Source organism: Lutra lutra, chromosome 10, assembly GCF_902655055.1.
Source record: "Lutra lutra chromosome 10, mLutLut1.2, whole genome shotgun sequence".
Taxonomy (NCBI): Eukaryota; Metazoa; Chordata; class Mammalia; order Carnivora; family Mustelidae; genus Lutra; species Lutra lutra.
In genome coordinates this window covers 61,287,534-61,307,087 of record NC_062287.1, presented here as the reverse complement: position 1 = coordinate 61,307,087, position 19,554 = coordinate 61,287,534, and the positions used below count along the sequence as shown (strand labels likewise).

At 38.1% G+C, this 19,554-nt stretch overlaps 1 protein-coding gene across 1 annotated transcript; it reads right to left on the bottom strand.

Annotated features, from left to right (window-relative positions):
• Positions 1–1,845: 1,845 nt before the first annotated feature.
• LOC125079771 (olfactory receptor 56A3) lies at positions 1,846–2,790 on the bottom strand. The gene has a single exon (XM_047693533.1). It carries the CDS (start codon positions 2,788–2,790, stop codon positions 1,846–1,848), a length of 945 nt encoding a protein of 314 aa, XP_047549489.1.
• Between the last annotated feature and the right edge of the window lie 16,764 nt (positions 2,791–19,554).

Below are 19,554 nucleotides of genomic sequence, written 5' to 3'. Positions count from 1 at the left end.
TAGTAGGACTTCCCATAATTGATATCTCCCCCATCAGTAATTCTGGGAACATGTGAATCCTAAAGACCAGATGAATACACAGATAGTATGACAACTTTTTCATTATGCTTTGTCTGTAGGGGCCCCCCGGGCTATTGGACCAAGAAGTCAACATACATGGAGCCCTGCCATTAGGAAGGACCATAGATTTCCTTTGGCCAGGTGAATGCAGGCTGAACCTGTAAATGATGTACATGTACAAATGATCTTCCAGGAAGGCTTGAATTTTAACCTGTGAATGAAATCATGTATTATGCTCTTTGGAAGTTATCCCCAATACAATGTTTATATTTCCCATTTAGTTTCAACTATCATGTGTGTGGGGGGATGTCAATGGGGGAGGTGTTCATGCCCATGCTTAAAAGCAAGAAGTATGGAAACAAGACTCAACAGCATGCTTGATACCTGTCTTAAGGCGGGTCATGGTTTTGTAGACTCTTAGAATGAGACTTATACTCTAAAATAACTTGTTCATTGTTTTCATGTAATAGAAGAAGATGCCGAACCTCAGTGAGGGTACTAATTTGTTCCCAGTCACAAATCTCATATGTGGCTGTGCAAGTACTCGAGTGTAGAATTTCTAACTCACCATCTCAGGATTTTTCTCTTTTTCAAGTTGCTTACTGTACTTATTTATACCTCATTTCTACTTCATTCTATGAAAAGGAAAATATGCCTTCAATGTTAGGGGGTCCAGATTGCATTATATTCTGTCTAAACAGCATATGTGTTCCTCAATGACTGTACATTTGTTCTATGCATCTTTGTGCCCTCGAACTTTCAAAGTTGCTATACCAGAGCAGTTGCCTAGAAAATCGTGGTTCAATAAGTAGTGGTCTTAGTATATTAAAGTTTCATTACTGGAACATCTGATGCTGTGACATATTTGTACACCAAGCAGAACCCTATATACATATCACACGTTTGAATCCTGAAGATGAAGCTTCATGCACACAATGGTGTGAAGACAATGAAGATGAGGCTTTGTGTGATAACTTCTCTGAAACCCAGGTAATCCCATTTCTCCACATGTGAGCAATTCTTGCAAGGGCTCTGCCCTTTTGAGGGTTGTACCAGGAGGACACAATCATTGCTTGAACAAGGATAGGAAGAGAAGAAAGTGATTGGCTTGTTTGGCAGTAACTGAAAGAGCTTTACATATGAACTCTAGCTATGTTTTTGTCTTTCAGAGCTGACATTTAAATATTGTGGTCTTATTCAACATTTAATATCCACAGTTATAAATATATGTATTTTAAGGATTTATTTTTTGGAAAGAGAAAGAGAGAGAGCACAAGTGTAGTGGAGAGGGACAGAGAAAAAGGGAGAGAGAGAATGAAGCAGACTCCCAGCTGAGCACAGAACCAAATGCAGGACTTGATCTCATGACCCTGAGATCATGACCTGAGCTAAAATTGAGCTGGATGCTTAACTGACTGAGCCACCAAACACCCCCACAGTTATATAATTTTTGAAAAATTACCTGTACAGAAATAGTAAATACAGTATTAACTGGGATTGAGTTTTCAACTAGAATTCATTCTCCTGAGTTTTCATGTTTTAGACAAAATAGAACTATAAGGATTGGGGGAAAAATTTAAAAATTCACAGAAATGCTACATTTTTCTTGGGGAAGTATCAATACTTGAAGCATAGGAATAGAGTCAAGAAGTTGTTTCAGATTTAAACTTACTTCTTTCCTTGATCTTATATCTCAACTTATGTGAAGCTATGAGTTTCAAACTAATTTTCCATTAACTGATTTATAAGTCACCCTAATTTAGGAATGCAGAGATCCAATTATCCTTATTGCCACCTTTTGTTCAGTATTCTCTGGATTCCTTGCTTGATCTCCTGGGTTCTTACTCCATAAACAATGGGGTTGAGGGCTGCAGGGATGACATGGTGGAGGACATTGAGCAAGACTGGCACATCTGGGGAGACTTTCTTCTTCGCCACATGAGTGAGCACAAAGACCAGAAGGATGGTGCTGAAGAAGAGGATAAGAATGAAGTGGGAACCACATGTGCTCAGGGCCTTGGCCACGGCACCCTCTGCCTTGAGTCTCAGCACAGCTCGAAGGATGAGGCTGTAGGAGAGGAAGATGAGGATGAGGTCAGATCCTAGTAGGGTCCAGCCTCCCGCAAATTGGAGGAGGCGATTGATGGTGACATCATCACAGGAGAGCCGGGAAACAGACATATTGGCACAGATGCAGTTCTCAATGACATTGCTCCTACAGTATTCGAGCCGGGCAGAGAGGATGGGAATTGACACAGTAAGAAGTGCATTCCTGGCCAAAATGAAAATGGCAGCCTTGACTACAAATTGGTCAGTGATGATGGATGGGTACCTCAGTGGGTGACAGATGGCCACATAGCGGTCATAGGCCATGACCATGAATGTGCAGGACTCCATGGCAAGGAAGCAATTCATGATGTACATCTGGAGGAAGCAGGCATAGAAGCTGATGGACCTGAGATCAAACCAAAAGATGGCCAGGACCTTGGGAATGACAGTGAGACAGAGCACCATGTCCAGTAGAGAGAGCAGGCTGAGTAGGTAGTACATAGGCTGGTGTAGAGAGACCTCCAGCCGTATGGTGATTAGGAGAATAGTATTAGCCCCCATGGCCAAGAGGAAGAGGAGGCTGAGGGGCAGGGATAGCCAGTGCTGCCAGCTGGGGGACCTGACAAAACAATTCAGGAGGAACTCTGAAACCCCATTGGAGCCATTTCTGTGAGGTGTCATCTTGTGGATTTTGCTTCTACAGATTCTCTTTGATGACCTAAAAAGATAGATTTAGAATTAGTTTCTGACTGTAGTTAACATGGAAGATAAATTCAGCTTCATTGTAATTACTTTAGTGCTCAAGCAGGTTATCTTGCTTTCACTGGAGATTTTGCATGTTATATAGAGAAAGAAATTAATTTCAGTCTTTAGCAAATTTTATTTCTTCTCATTTCTTGAATATTTCTAATTCCTTAATGAAGCAATCTTATAAAATAGAATTAGCAATTTCAGTTAGCTGTGAGTCAGCATCCTCACTTTTGGAAAAATAGGCCCCTCTGTTTTCAGTAGTGTAAAGGTGGTGAGATTGGTCTTCAGTTAGTCCTCTCTGTATCCCTTTACCCAGTTGCCTAGCTAATGTTCCCAACTTCCACAGCAAGTACTGCAGAGTGCTGTCACTCCTTTCTTCCTATGTGCCTTTTTTACACCATTTATATACAGGAGACACAAAGATTAAGTATTATCCTTATTCTCAAGAAACTGACAATCCATTGGGGATGAAAAAGATAGATAAGTATGAAGACAATGATAAGTATAATGACCGAGCAGTATGCAGAATATTTTGGGAGTGTAGGTGAAGATTAACTTCATTCACGTGGAAGTTAAGTGTTACCAAGACTCCCCTCCTCCTGAATATTTTTTTTTAAAGATTTTATTTATTTGACAGAGAGACACAGTGAGAGAGGGAACACAAGCAGAGGGAGTGAGAGAGGGAGAAGCAGGCCTCACCCGGAGCAGGGAGCTAGAAGCAGGCTTGATCCCAGGAGCCCAGGATCATGACCAGACGCAAGCTGACAGCTGACGCCCAATGACTGAGCCACCCAGGTGCCACTCCCCTCCTGGTGAATATTAAAGGGAAGCCCAAAGAAGGCTTTGAAAAAGAGTTACCTTTTGCAGGGATACAAGCCTGCAAAACGACATCAGCATTACTGGAGTCTTTCAAATCATGCTCTGTAGGGCCCCTAGATTTGTCCCTCTGGTACTGATGTTCTGCTCAGGTGTCATCCCATGATTGGAAATTACTCTGCTTCATCAGTGTTTAAACCACTGTTTTGCATTTGTTTAGCTATCAGGAAAATAAAAATGTCTGCAGTGTATTGAACGGATTTTCAGTACTTAACAGGCACTGTGTAAAAATATATTAGGAACAATATCTCACTTTATAATTAAAACAACTATGTGAACTCTGTCTTAATATGACTTTGTGAGTGAGGAAAATGAGGTGAAGAAAATTCCAAGATCACAGATAGTAAAACTTTTAATCTAGATGCAAAATTATATTTTATATTAAGCCCAGTTTTCAGTCACCTGTACTGTACTACATCTAACCAGCAATGGAACACAGAATTCCTCTGAGCCCTGGGACACCTGGGTGGCTCAGTTGGTTAGGCATCTTCCTTCTTGTGATGAGTACTGGGTGTGGTACACAACTAATGAATCACTGAACACTACATCAAAAACTAATGATGAACTATATGGTGGCTGACTGAAAAAAAAAAAGTAATAATAGCATCTGTCTTTAGCTCAGATCATAATCCCACAGTCCTGGGACCGAATCCTGTACTGGGCTCCTTGCTTGGCAGAGAGCCTTCTCTCTCTACCTATTTCTTCCTTTGCTTCTGCTCTCACACACTCTCTCTCAAATAAATAAATAAATAAATAAACTCTAAAATAATTCCTCTGAGCCCTGTAATGCCATGATATTGTTTGGTTCCTCAATCTCTGTAAAATAAGAAATCTATACCTCCAGGGTAGCCACAATTTTTGAAAATTGATTACAGTAGTAGAGAGGTAGTTTTGAAATGGGGGCTTAGGAGATATGAAAATATTTTTAACAGAAGTATGAACGGAGAATTGAAAATTGCTCTCAATCATCAGAATCTATTTGATGTAGCTGTTAAAATGGCACACTTGTTTCTGTGCATGTCCTTGCTCCTACACTTCCAGTACTGATCACTTTGTGGGTTTTTGTTGTTGTTGTTTGTTTGTTTGTTTGTTTTTAAGACCTGGACCTTCTTACCAATGGCCCTGGGAACTGCTGGGTCAGAGAAAGATAGTGAGAATTACCCCCCTCTTCCCCCCACTCTTCTCTTCATTCCTTTTGATATTCTGCTTTAAAGTCAAGCAAGTGCTGTCCTATTAGTGTATGGCAGGAACTGTGTGTCTCTCTCTGAAGGCAAAAGTAATTTCCAGACACTTGGAGAGTTTACCTTACCTCCCACTTCTTTCCCTGGTATTAAGCATAGCATATGTTAACAGTGCTTCCATAGATTTCAGAGTGGTTTCGTAGTTGTCTCGTTTGTGCCAGTGAGACACAGCACACAGGCAGATTTGCTAGTAGAGCAGCTAATTCCATCACAGCACATTCAAAAATTTCAATGTTACATTCTGACACAGTTTCCTATCAGGACTTGTCTTTTGCCCTTAATTTTTTATTTCAGCTTCTCCTCTGCTCACAATTTATACAGTAACATTATAGCACTTTCATTCTTAGCACAGCCTCAAATCTCACCTTAGTCAAGCTGGATGAAGGATCCCTGCCTGCTTTCTAGAGGATCCAGCCACATGGAAGCACCCCTGCTGCAGGAAGAGAGGATCCATAAGGAATCCTAGAGGAAGCAGATTTTTTTTTTTCAATTTTCTGAGTAATCTTGGAAAGATTTCAGTGCTAGGATAGAATTTCTGGAGAGCACAAAAGAGGTATTTCCCATCATATTTTTCTTTCTTTCTTTCTCCCTCCCTCCCTTCCTTCCTTCCTTCCTTCCTTCCTTCCTTCCTTCCTTCCTTCCTTCCTTCCTCTCTCTCTCTCTTTCTTTCTTTCTCTCTTTCTCTCTTTCTTCTTTTCCCTCCTGCCTCTTTTTCTTCAACCAATGATCTATTCAACTCAACTCTGGGCTAAAATACTTGGATATACATATATGTTTTTCATTTCCTTTTTCAATCTTCCTCTGGAATCAGAAACCATCTACGGCAAGTAGGACTGAGACACCAAAGCTATGTCTTGGCCCCATAGGGACAGGGTGAGGAATCCTACTGAAGTTGGAGACCAAGGCAGAGAATTAACTTAAGCCCTTTCCCGAGGCTCTGCGAAGTTACGGTACCCTGGAAACACAGTGTTGGAAATTTGGAGGGAATGAAAAGATCTCCTGGGCTCAAGGTATTTGAAGAAACTTGTGAAATAGTCCCACCAGTCTAGCCTTCAAATTATGGACCGTATCTAGAGACAGAAATGAAATTACCTTTTTTTTCCTTGCAGCTTTTTCTAGTATTGGGATTCCAGCTTTTAGAAATTCTTTATCTTGAGCTAATATAAATTATTCTCCCTCTCCTTGCTCTTATACACATCCTTATTTTCTGACCTTCGTCATGACATAGAGTGAGCTTATTTCTCCCTCTAAAGAATCTAGTACATACACACAGATTTACTCTTGTATAGCTTCTAGATCTACCAACTTCACACTAAAAACATGAATTCATTTTACTGGGTCCTATGTTTCAGTTATCCCAAGACATTGGTTAATATTCCATGGACAAACTCCAGCTTAAGTATATTCGTGGTACATGAAGCCCCAGATTTGTTCAAGGCAGTTAAGAATGTCCTTTCATCACACAGGACACACTCTCTATTACCTCTGTTTAGACAACTCAAGCACCCTTGACTCAGGAAAGGACAGGAATACACATCTGGATTGAAGAGATGGGGCCCTGTCCTCTGGCAAATCTTGACATCTGTGCGGTGCAGGTGCCTCTCCAGGCTTTCCTTCACAGACTCACTTTCAGAGGATGTGATAGCATGGGTTCTGCCTCCATTGATGTTGGAGCTCAGACTCTAATAGCCTCAGTGGCCTTTGGGACCCTGCCCCGGGGGAACCTGTCCATTCTTATTCCCCTGAGAGGGAGATGGAAATCAAGAATAGCAATCTCATAAAGCCCTACTAGGATGGATAGGCATGTAGTTAAGGAAGAGACTGGTTTTCTCTGCTTGAGAAAAGAGTCTTGGGGAGCACATCCCTAGAGGCACTATGTTGTGTCTATGACCTGCATTGGATCATTTATCTGAATGTCAAAGATTTACCTTTACACCTGTGCATTCATTTGTGTACATGTATGGTATCATCTCCCTCCAAGGATGTGCTAAGTCATCTGCATGTTCTTATGGATTTCAGGCATGTGCTCAAGGAAGGACTGGTATTGTCTGTCCATGCTGTTGAATGAATAATCACTTATGGTGACTTTAACCATGACATTATAATGATAAAAGGGACGTGAAACAAAAATTTTACCAATTGAGAAATGAAATGCATTTTCCAGAGAGGATATCCACATAAAAGTATTTTTGTTACAATGAAAATGTAATTTGATTTTAATTTTTCACTCAAAAGTCTCTAAATAAAAACCGATCCAAGGTACAACATGCAAATATAGTTCATTTCTTTTAACTTTGAATGGTACTCTATTGTATGTATATAGATTTTATTAATACAAGCAACATTTCATTTATTTACTTATAATTAAAGATTTTATTTTTTCTATTTTTAATTTATTTTTATAGATTTTATTTATTTATTTGACAGAGAGAGAGATTACAAGTAGACAGAGCAGCAGGTGGAGAGAGACAGGGAAGCATGTTCCCCGCCGAGCAGAAAGCCTGATGCGAGCCTGGATCCCAGGACCCTGAGATCATGGCCTGAGCTGAAGGCAGAGGCTCAATCCTCTGAGCCACCCAGGAGCCCCTTGGTTTCAATTCTTAATCTACATCTTTGATCCATCTGCATTTTATTTTTTTTTAAACGATTTTACTTATTTAGAGAGAAATCACAAGTAGGGAGAGAGGCAGGCAGAGAGAGAGGGGGAAGCAGGTTCCCGACTGAGCAGGGAGCCCAATGCGGGGCTCAATTCCAGGACCCTGAGACCATGACCTGAGCCGAAGGCAGAGGCTTAACCCACTGAGCCACCCAGGTGCCCCATCCATCTGCATTTCAGTTTGCTTTGAGGTGCGCATTAGGGATCCAATTTTTTTCTCTCTCTCACATGTGGCTACCCAATTAGATAAGGCCATTAAATGTATAATCTATGTTTTACAGACATGTCCATATTTAAACATGTTCTATAAATCGGCACATTCTCTAATACAACCACAATAAAGACACTTGGGAAATTCAGCAGTTGATCACACAATATTATATTCTAATATAGTACATATTCAAATTGCTCCCAATTGTCCCAATAATTCTTTTTAAACTTTTTTTAATTTTTATTTTTAAAATTTTATTTATTTCTTTTCAGTGTTCTAGAATTCATTGTTTATGCACCATACCCATTGCTCCATGCAATACGTGCCCTCATAATACCCACCACCAGGCTCACCCAACCTCCCACCCCTCTCCCCTCCAGAACCTTCAGTTTGTTTCTCAGAGTCCACAGTCTCCCATGGTTCATCTCCCCCTCCAATTTCCCCCTCCAATTTCACTTCTCCTCTCCATCTCCCCATCTCCTCCATGTTATTCCTTACGCTCCACAAATAAGTGAAACCATATGATAATTGACTCTCTCTGCTTGACTTATTTCACTCAGCAAAATCTCTTCTAGTCGTGTTCATGTTGATACAAAAGTTGGATATTCATCCTTTCTGATGGAGGCATAATACTCCATAGTATATATGGACCATATCTTCTTTATCCATTCATCTATTGAAGGGCATCTTGGTTCTTTCCACAGTCTGATGACTGTGGTCATTACTGCAATGAACATTGGTGTACAGATAACTTTTCTTTTCACTACATCTGTATAATTTTATATTTATTTATTTATTTGAGAGAGAGAGAAAGAGAGAGCACACTTAGAGAAAAAAGGAGAGGGAAAAGCAGACTCCCTGCAAAGCAGGGAGTTCCCATGTGGGACTCGATTCCAGGACACCCTGGAATCATGACCTGAGCCAAAGGCAGATGCTTAACTGACTGAGCCACCTAAATGGCCTATTATAGGCAACATTTAGGTTGGGACCTTGGTGTTAATACATGAGGAAGAATATTGGCATTTAGCATTTTCTTAATGTACATGTGAAAGTTTCCCTATGGTGTATACCTAAGCATAGGATTACTGAATCAGAGGGTTCAAACATAATTCTCTCTTAACTATTCCGGATACTTATGCAATCCTACCAGAATTAGATTAAGTATCTTGATTTGTTATATCCATTACAGTATTAGATATTATCCAATTTCTTCTTTACAGATATGATGGTTGAAGGTAGTCCTCATTATTTTGTTTTAATTTTTGATTGCTTAGTGTTTATTTCTTATTATTTTTCTTAGTGTTTTTTTAAATAAACTTTTAGTCATTCTGGCTTTCCTTTCTCTGAATTATCTGTTTATTCTTGTTCCTCTTCTTTCTTGATGACTTACAGAATTTTTTATTTAAATTTTAGAACATTTAATTCTAGTTTTAGATTTTGCTAATATTCTCTCCTTATGTCTCACAAATTTGTCTATTTTTGAACATGATGTCTTTTTTAAGTAGGAGAGCAATCTGCTTTATTCAAATTCCACTGATTTAAATGTTAATCTCATTGAAAAACTCTCACAGAACCACCCGGAATATATTTGACCAAATATCCAGGCATTTCATGATACAGTCAAGTTGGTAAATAAAACTAACTATCACAATCCGTTTTGGTAATTTGTGTCAGTCAAGAATTTGTCCATTTTGTATAGTTGTCAAATAGTTGTGAAATTTATTGGTAGGAAGTTCACAATTTTCTTTTATTATCTTTTTACATTTCCTGTAATGATGTCCTTTTTTTTTTCATTCCAAATTTTGGAAATTTGCACTTTTTTCTATTTATCTTTTTTTTTAAGTGTACAGATCAATGTTTCTTTTAAAATTTTTATTTAAATTCACTTTAGTTAACATGTACTCTATTATTAGTTTCAAGGGTAGAATTTAATGATTCCTCAGTTACATGTAACACCCAGTGGTTATTACATCACATGCAGTCCTTAATGCCCATCACCCAGTTATCCCATCCCCCCTCACCTCCCCTACAGCAACGCTCAGTTTGTTTCCTGTAGTTAAGAGTCTCTTACGGTTTGCCTCCCTCTCTATTTTCATCTTATTTTATTTTTCCTCCCCTTCCCCTATGTTTGTTCATCTGTTTTGCTTCTTAAATTCCACATATGAGTGAAATCGTGTGGTATTTATCTTTCACTTACTGACTTACTTCACTTAGCCTAATACCCTTTAGTTCTATCCACATCATTGTAAATGACAATATTTCACATTTTGATGACTGAGTTAATACCACATTGTGTGTGTGTGTGTGTGTGTGTGTGTGTGTGTGTGTCTATACACACACATCTTCTTTATCCATTTGTCAGTCAGTGGACATCTTGGCTCTTTCCATAGTTTGGCTATTGTGGACATTATTGCTATAAATATTGGGGTGCAGGTGCCCCTTCTGATCACTTTGTTTGTATCCTTTGGATAAATACTTGGTAGTGCAATTGCTTGGTCATAGGGTAGTTCTATTTTTAAATTTTTGAAGAACTTCCATACTGTTTTCCATAGTGGCTGTACCAGTTTGTATTCTCACCAACAGTGTACGAGGGTTCTTCCTCTTTTTCCACATCCTTGTCAACATTTGTCATTTCCTAACTTGTTAGTTTTAGTCATTCTGACTGGTATGAGGTGATACCACATTGTGGTTTTGATTTGTATTTCCCTGATGCCAAGGGTATTAAGCATTTTTTTCATGTGTCTGTTGGCCATTTGCATGTCTTTTTTGGAGAGATGTCTGTTTATGTCTCCTGCCCATTTTTTGACTGGATTATTTTTTGGATGTTGATTTGATAAGTTCTTTATAGGTTTTGGATACTAGCTCTTTATCTGATATTCCATTTGTGAATATCTTCTATTCCATAGGTAGCCTTTTAGTTTTTTTTTTTTAAAGATTTTATTTGTTTATTTGACAGAGAGAGATCACAAGTAGACAGAGAGGCAGGCAGAGAGAGAGAGAGAGGGAAGCAGGCTCCCTGCTGAACAGAGAGCCCGATGCGGGACTTCCCCTGAGCATATTTAAGTCTTTCATCCAATTTGAGTTTGTGTGTGTGTGTGTGTGTGTGTGTATAGTTTAAGAAAGTGATCCAGTTTCATTCTTCTGCATATGGCTGTCCAATTTTCCCAGCACCATTTATGGAAAAGACTATCTTTTTTCCACTGGATATTCTTTTCTGCTTGTCAAAGAATAGTTGACTGTAGAGTTGAGGGTCCATTTCTGGGTTCTCGATTCTGTTGCATGGTCTGTGTGTCTGTTTTTGTGCCAGTTCCATGCTGTCTTGATGACTATACCTTTATAAAACAGTGTCAAGTCCAGAATTGTGATGCCTCCAACTGTAGTTTTCTTTCTTTCTTTTTTTTTTTTTTAAAGATTTTATTTATTTATTTGACAGAGAGAGATCACAAGCAGGCAAAGAGGCAGGCAGAGAGACAGGAGGAAGCAGGCTCCCCGCTGAGCAGAGTGCCCGATGCGGGACTCGATCCCAGGACTCCGAGATCATGACCTGAGCCGAAGGCAGCGGCTTAACCCACTGAGCCACCCAGGCGCCCCTGTAGTTTTCTTTCTCAACATTCCTCTGGCTCTTTATAGTCTTTTCTGGTGTAATACAAATTTTAGGATTATTCCAGCTCTGTGAAAAATGCTAGTGGTATTTTCATAGGGATTGTATTGATGTGATGTTGCTTTGGGTAGCATAGAAATTTTATGATTATATAAATACTGATTATTCCAATCCATGAACATGGAATGTTTTCTCATTTCTTTGTGTCTTCCTCAGTTTCTTTCATAAGCATTCCATAGTTTCTAGAGTATAGATCTTTTACCTCTTTGGTTAGGTACATTCCTAGGTTTCTTATGGTTTTTGGTACAATTGTAAATGGAATTGATTCCTTAATATCTCTTTCTGCCTGCTTCTTTGTTAGTGCATAGAAATGTGACTGGTTTCTGTGCATTGATTTTATATCCTGTAACTGTGCTGAATTCCTGTTTCATAGATTCTGGCAATTTTTTGATGGGGTCCTTAGGTTTTCTACATAGAGTATCATGTTGTTTGTGAAGAGTGAATGTTTGATGACTTCTTTACAGATTTAGATGTATTTTATTTTATTATATTATTTAATTTAATTTAATTTAATTTAATTTAATTTTGTTTTCTGACTGTTGGGGCAAGGACTTCTAGTATTATGTTGAACAACAGTGGTGAGAGTGGACATCCCTGTACTGTTCCTGACCTTAGAGGGAAAGCTCCGTTTTCCCCTAGTGAGGATAATATTTGCTATGGGTCTTCCTCTATCCCTACCTAGTGGAGGGTTTTTATTAAAAAAGAATGCTGTACTTTGTTAAATGCTTTTTATGCATCTATTGAGCAGATTATATGGTTCTTGTTCTTTTAAAAAAAAAATGATGTGAGGGCACCTGGGTGGCTCAGTGGGTTAAACCTCTGCCTTCGGCTCAGGTCATGATCTCAGGGTCCCGGGATCGAGTCCCTCATTGGGCTGTCTGCTCAGCAGGGAGCCTGCTTCCTCCTCTCTCTCTCTGCCTGCCTCTCTGCCTACTTGTGATCTCTCTCTGTCAAATAAATAAAATAAAATACATCTTTAAAAAATTAATGTGACATATCACATTAATTGATTTGCAGATGTTGGACCATGCTGCAGCCCAGGAATATGTCCCTCTTGGTCATGGTGAATAATACTTTTAATGTACTGTTAGCAACATACTATTAGCTAGTTTCTTGGTGAGAACTTTTGTATCCATATTCATCAGTGATATTGGTCTATAATCCTCCTTTTTAGTAGTGTCTTTGGTCTTGCAATCAAGGTAATGTTGGCCTCATAGGATGAGTTTGGAGGTTTTATTTCCATTTGTGTTTTTTGGAAGTTTCAGAAGAATAGGTAGTATATCTTCTTCAAGTGTTTCATAGAATTCCTCTGGGAAACCCTCTGGCCCTGGACTCTTGTTTGATGGGATATTTTTGATTACTGATTCAATTTCTTTGCTGGTTATGGGTTTGCTCAGGTTTTCTACCTCTTTCTGATTCAGTCTTGTTAGTTTATAGATTTCCAGGAATGCATCCATTTCTTTCAGATCGCCTCATTTGTTGGCATGTAGTTGCTCATAATATAACAATTGTCTGTATTTCCTTGGTATTGGTCATGATCTCTCCCTTTAGTTCATGATCGTATTAATTTGGGTCCTTTCTCTTTTCTTTTGGATAAGTCTGGCCAGAGGTTTATCAATCTTACTAATTCTTTCAGAGAATCAGCTTTTAGTTTTATTGATCTGTTCTACAATTTTTCTGGTTTCTATTTCATTGATTTCTGTTCTAATCTTTATTACTTCTCTTTTTCTGCTTGGTTTAGGTTTTATTTGTTATTCTTTCTCCAGCTCCTTTAGGTGGAAGATTAGCTTTTGTATTTGAGATTTTTCTACTTTTTTGAGAGAGGCTTGTATTGCAATGTACTTCCCTCTTAGGACCATCTTTGCTGTATCCCAAAACTTTGAACAGTTGTATTTTCATTTTCATTAGTTTCTATGAATTTTTAAAATTCCTTTTTAATTTCCTGGTTGACCCAGTTCATTTTTGAGTAGGATGATCTTTAACCTCTGTGTGTTTGAATGCCTTCCAAATTTCCTCTTGTGACTGAGTTCAAGTTTCAAAGCATTGTGGTCTGAAAATATGGGAAATAATATCAGTCTCTTGGTATTGACTGAGATCTGATTTGTGACCCATTGTGTGATCTATTCTGAAGAATGTTCCATGTGCACTTGAGAAAAATGTGTATTCTGTTGCTTTAGTGTGGAATGCTGTGTTTATATCTGTGAATTCCATCTGGCCTAGTCTGTCATTCAAAGCCCTTGTTTCCTTGTTGGTCTTTTGCTTAATTGATCTATATTGCTGTGAGTGGGGTGTTGAAGTCCCCTACTATTATTGTATTATTATCATTTTTTTAAACTTTGGTTATTAATTGTTTGCTATAACTGGCTGCTCCCAAGTTAGTTAGGAGCATAAATACTTATAATTGTTAGGTCTTCTTGTTGGGTAAACACTTTAAGTTTCTCAAAGTGTCGCTCTTCATCTTTTACTACAGTCTTTGGTTTAAAATCTAATTTATCTGATATGAGGATTGGTGCCCCAACTTTCTTTTTAATGTTCATTAGCATGACAGATGGTTCTCCACCCTCTCACTCTAAATTCTGGGGTGTATTTGGGTCTAAAATGAGTCACCTTTAAGCAGCATATTGATGGGTCTTGTTTTCTTAATCTATTCTGATACCCTATGTCTTTTGATTATAGCATTTAGTCAGTTTTACATTCAGAGTAATTATTGAAAGATATGAATTTAGTGCCATTGTATTATCTGTAAAATTGTTCTTCCTGAAGGTTGTCTCTGTTCCTTCTAATCCTTGTTAATTTGGAGCTCTCTCTCCACTCAAAGGATCCCCTTTATTATATTTGCAGGGCTGGTTTAGTGTTCACAAGTTCTTTCAGTTTTTGTTTGTCCTGGAAACTCTATCTCTCCTTCTATTCTGAATGGCAGCCTTGCTGGATAAAGTATTTGTGGCTGCATATTTTTCCTGTTTAGCATGTTGAATATATTATGCCTGTCCTTTCTGGTCTGCTAGGTCTCTGTGGACAGGTCTGCTGCCAGCCTTATATATCTACCCTTGTAGTTTAAGGACGTTTTGTCCTGAGCTTTTTTTTCAGGCTTTTCTCTTTTTCTTTGTAATTTCCAAGTTTCACTATAATATGTTGAGTTGTTGAACATTTTTTTATTTTGAGGGGGTTTCTCTGTGCCTCCTAGACTTGAATGCCTGTTTACTTCCCCAGATTCAGGCAATTCTTAGCTACAATTTGTTAAAATAAACCTCCTATCCCTTTTTACCTCTCTTCATTTTCTGAGACTCCTATAATATGGGCATTATTTCACTTTGTGGAATTGCTGAGTTCCCTAAATTTGCCTTCATCATTCACTCGTTTTCTTTCCCTTTTTTTTCTCAGCCTCATTATTCTCCATTATGCTTTTTTGAAACCTGGCTAGTATCTTTATAATCATTATTTTAAATTCTAGTTCACACATCTTACTTATATCCATATTGATTAAATCCATGACAGTGTGTACCACTTCCTGTTATTTATTTTGAGGTGAACTCTATTTTCTCATATTGTACAGAAAAGAAAGGAAGAAAGAACAAGAGAGAAAGAGGCTTAGATATGGAGGGTTTTTGTTTGTTTGTTTGTTTTTGTTTGTTTTTTCAAAGGTTTTTAACTACTAATTTAATTCTTTAATAGATATAGATCTATTTAGGTGATCATTTTTTCTCAGGTGAGCTTTGGTAGTTTTTGTGTTTTGAAGAATGTCCTTACTTCATCTCAATTGAAGTGTTTATTGTCATAAAGGTGTTCATAATAATCCATTATTACTATCTTTTTAATATGTATAAGATCTCTAGTGATGTCACCTATCTCATTCCTAATACTGATAATTTGTATCTTCTCTCCCTCTCCCTCCTTTCTCCCTCTCTCCTCCTACTCCTTACCCTCCCTCCCTCTCTGTCTTTCCCTCATTTGTTTGGCTTATACTTAGGATTTTGTAATTTTTTTTACTCTTCTGAAAGTAAAATATTTTGCTTTGAATGATTTTCTCTATTGTGTTTTGTTTTTAATTTCATTGATTTCTGTTCTGATAGTTATGCTTTTGGTTTAGTTTATTCCCGTGTTGTTGTTGTTGTTGTTTTTAATTATAGAAGTTGATCATTGATTTGAGACATTGTTTCTTTCTTTCTCCTTTTTTCCTTTCTTTATTTGTTCTTTTGTTTTTTCGTTTTTTTTTTTTTTTTTTTTTTTTTTTTTTTTTTTTTTTTTTTTTTTTAGGGAGAGAGAGGCAGGGAGAGGCAGAGGGAGAGGAAGAAAGGGAATCTTAAGCAGGCTACATGCCCAGTATGGGCTCAATCTCACAACTCTGAGATCATGACCTCAGACATGAGGTTGGATGCTCAAAATTATGAGTTGGACACTTAATCAACTGAGCCACCAGATTCCTTGAGACCTTGTATTTCTAATAAAGACTTTAATAGTATATCTTTCTAAGTACAACACAGGTAATAACACAGGTTTGAACTCTGTGGGTTTGATTATACAATGACTGTTTTTTTTTTAAATGTATTTATTTATTTACTTATATCTATCTATTTATTTGTTTATTTTAAATATTTTGTTTATTTATTTGAGAGAGAGAGAAAGAGAGAGCATGAATGGGGCAGGGGCAAAGGGAGAGGGACAAGTGGACTCCCCGCTAAGCAGTGAGCACAATGTGGGGCTCAATCCCAGGACTCTGGGATCATGACCTGAACTAAAGGCAACCATTTAACTAACTGAGTGAACTAGCCACCTCTGGACTATTTTTTTTAAGATTTTATTTATTTGACAGATAGAGATCACAAGCAGGCAGAGAGGCAAGCAGAGAAAGAGAGGGGGAAGCAGGCCCCCTGCCAAGCAGAGAGCCTGATGTGGGCTTGATCCTAGGACCCAGAGACCATGACCCAAGCCAAAGGCAGAGGCTCAACCCACTGAGCCACTCAGGCCCCCTATTTTTTTTTTTGTCAATACAGTGCAGTATTGTAAATCTATTTTCCCTCTCATATAATTTTCTTAACATTTTCTTTTCTCAAGCTTATTTTGTTATAAGGACATGGTATATAGTAAATATAAGATATAAAATATGACTTACTCTGTTATCTAAATTGTTGGTAAGGCTTTCAGAGAATAGTAGGCTATTAGTTAAGTTTTTAGAGCGTCAAAAGTTATATGTGGAGTTTTGACTATGTAAGGGGTCAGTGCCTTTGATGCTTATGTTGTTCAGGTATCAACTGTATTGGTTTAGCAGCATTTCAAAAATTTTGATATCTTGTATTTTAATTTTTTCTCAGTGCAAAATACTTTCTACTTTTCATTGTGATTACTTCTTTATCTCATGGTTAATTTATACATTTGTTTTTTTGCATGTGAATACCTTTTTTTGAGTGTTTATTACATTTTTTATTCTTTAGCACCAAAAATTAAACAAATAAAATTGAATTTTTTGATGTACTTTTAGGAGCATTAAGACTTATATAGATTCACAACCAGCGTTGTAATAAGGATGCAGAATAGTTCTGCCACTTTAGGAAAGTTTCCTTGTATCTACTCCCTTGTAGCGTATTGTTTACCTTTTAATGTTTGGAATTTTTTTCAGAGATCACTCTATTATTGATATCTAATTTAATCCCACTGTGGTCAGAGAATATACTTTGCATGAATTCTTTTAGGTGCTTTGGGATTTATTTTATGACCCAGAATATGATTTTTTTTAAATGAAAGTTCAGCGTGCACTTGAGAGAATGTACATTCTTTGTAGAAACTCATCTTTTCTGGTTAATGTAGCCATTCCCATTTTATTTTGATTAGTGTTGGTGTGGTATATATTTCTATCCCTTTATTATTTTTTTATTTCTAACTTCTTTCTTTTATTTTTAATTTTAAATTTATTTTCAGTGTAACAGTATTCATTGTTTTTGTACCACACCTAGTGCTCCATGCAATCCGTGCCCTCTCCAATACCCACCACCTGGTTCCCCCAACCTCCCACCCCCGGCCCCTTCAAAACCCTCAGATTGTTTTTCAGAGTCCATAGTCTCTCATGGTTCACCTCCCCTTCCAATTTCCCTCAACTACCTTCTCCTCTCTAACTCCCCTTGTCCTCCATGCTATTTGTTATGCTCCACAAATAAGTGAAACCATATGATAATTGACTCTTTCTGCTTCACTTATTTCACTCAGCATAATCTCTTCCAGTCCCATCCATGTTGCTACAAAAGTCGGGTATTCATCCTTTCTGATGGAGGCATAATACTCCATAGTGTATATGGACCACATCTTCCTTATCCATTCGTCCATTGAAGGGCATCTTGGTTCTTTCCACAGTTTGGCAACCGTGGCCATTGCTGCTATAAACATTGGGGTACAGATGGCCCTTCTTTTCACTACATCTGTATCTTTGGGGCAAATACCCAGTAGTGCAATTGCAGGGTGATAAGGAAGCTCTATTTTTAATTTCTTGAGGAATCTCCACTCTGTTCTCCAAAGTGGCTGCACCAATTTGCATTCCCACCAACAGTGTAAGAGGGTTCCCCTTTCTCCACATCCCCTCCAACACAGTATCCCTTTATTTTTAACCTAATTGTCTTTATATTTCCGGTGTGTTTTGTATGGTTGCATTTTTTGGTGTGTGTGCTAAATTTAAATTTATTTATTTATTTATTTTTAAAATTAATTAATTTATTTTTAAAAAACTTTTAAATCATTTTTTAAATTTATTTTCAGCATAACAGTATTCATTGCTTTTGTACCACACCCAGTGCTCCATGCAATCCGTGCCCTCTCTAATACCCACCACCCGGTTCCCCCAACCTCGCACCCCCCCACCTCTTCAAACCCTTCAGATTGTTTTTCAGAGTCCATAGTCTCTCATTGTTCACCTCCTCTTCCAATTTCCCCCAACTCCCTTCTCCTAACTCCCCATGTCCTCCATGCTATTTGTTATGCTCCACAAATAAGTGAAACCATATGATAATTGACTCTCTCTGCTTGACTTATTTTTAAAATTTTTAAAATTTATTTTCAGTGTAACAGTATTCATTGTTTTTGCACCACACCCAGTGCTCCATGCAATCCGTGCCCTCTCCAATACCCACCACCTGGTTCCCCCAACTTCCCACCCCCACCCCTTCAAAACCCTCATTTAATTGAATCTTTTTCCCCCCAATCTGTCAAGCTCTGCTTTATAGTTAATGTGATTTATGGATATAGTTCACTGTATGTATGTATGTGTGTATATATTTATTATGTTCAGTTAGCCACTGTATAGTACATTAGTTTTTACTTATTTTATTTTTTATTTCTATTCAGTGTTCCAGCATTCATTGTTTATGCACCCACCCAGTGCTCCATGCAATACAAGCCCTCCATAATACCCATCACCAGGCTCACCCAAATCCCCACTCCTTTCTCCTCTTAGTTTTTGATGTAGTGTTCAATGATTCATTAGTTGCATATAACACCCAGTGCTCATCCCAACATGTGCCCTCCTTAATACCCATCACCCAGTTACCTGCTTCCCCTCTGAAACCCTCAGATTGTTTCCCAGAGTCCATAGTCTTTCATGGTTTGACTCCCTCTCTGATCCCCCCCACAACCTTTAATTTTCCCTCCTGTCTCCTATGGTCCTCCATGCTATTCCTTATGTTCCACATATGAATGAAACCATATGATAATTGTCTTTCTCTGGTTGACTTATTTCACTTAGCAGAATCCCCTCCAGTTCCATCCATGTTGTTGCAAATGGTGGATATTCATCCTTTCTGATGGCTGAGTAATATTCCATTGTATATATGTACCTCATCCTCTTTGTCCATTCATCTGCTGAAGGGCATCTTAGCTCCTTCCACAGTTTGGCTATTGTGGACATTGATGCTATGAACATTGGGGTGTATGTACCCCTTCTTTTCACTACATCTGTATCTTTGGGATAAATACTTAGTAGTGCAGTTCCTGGGTTGTAGGGTAGCTCTTTTTTTAATGTCTTGAGGAACCTCCATACTGTTTTCCAGAGTGGCTGTATGGGCTTGCATTT

Coding starts and splice junctions, on each gene's coding strand:
- LOC125079771 (XM_047693533.1), bottom strand. CDS start 2,790: ATGACACCTCACAGAAATGGCTCCAATGGGGTTTCAGAGTTCCTCCTG.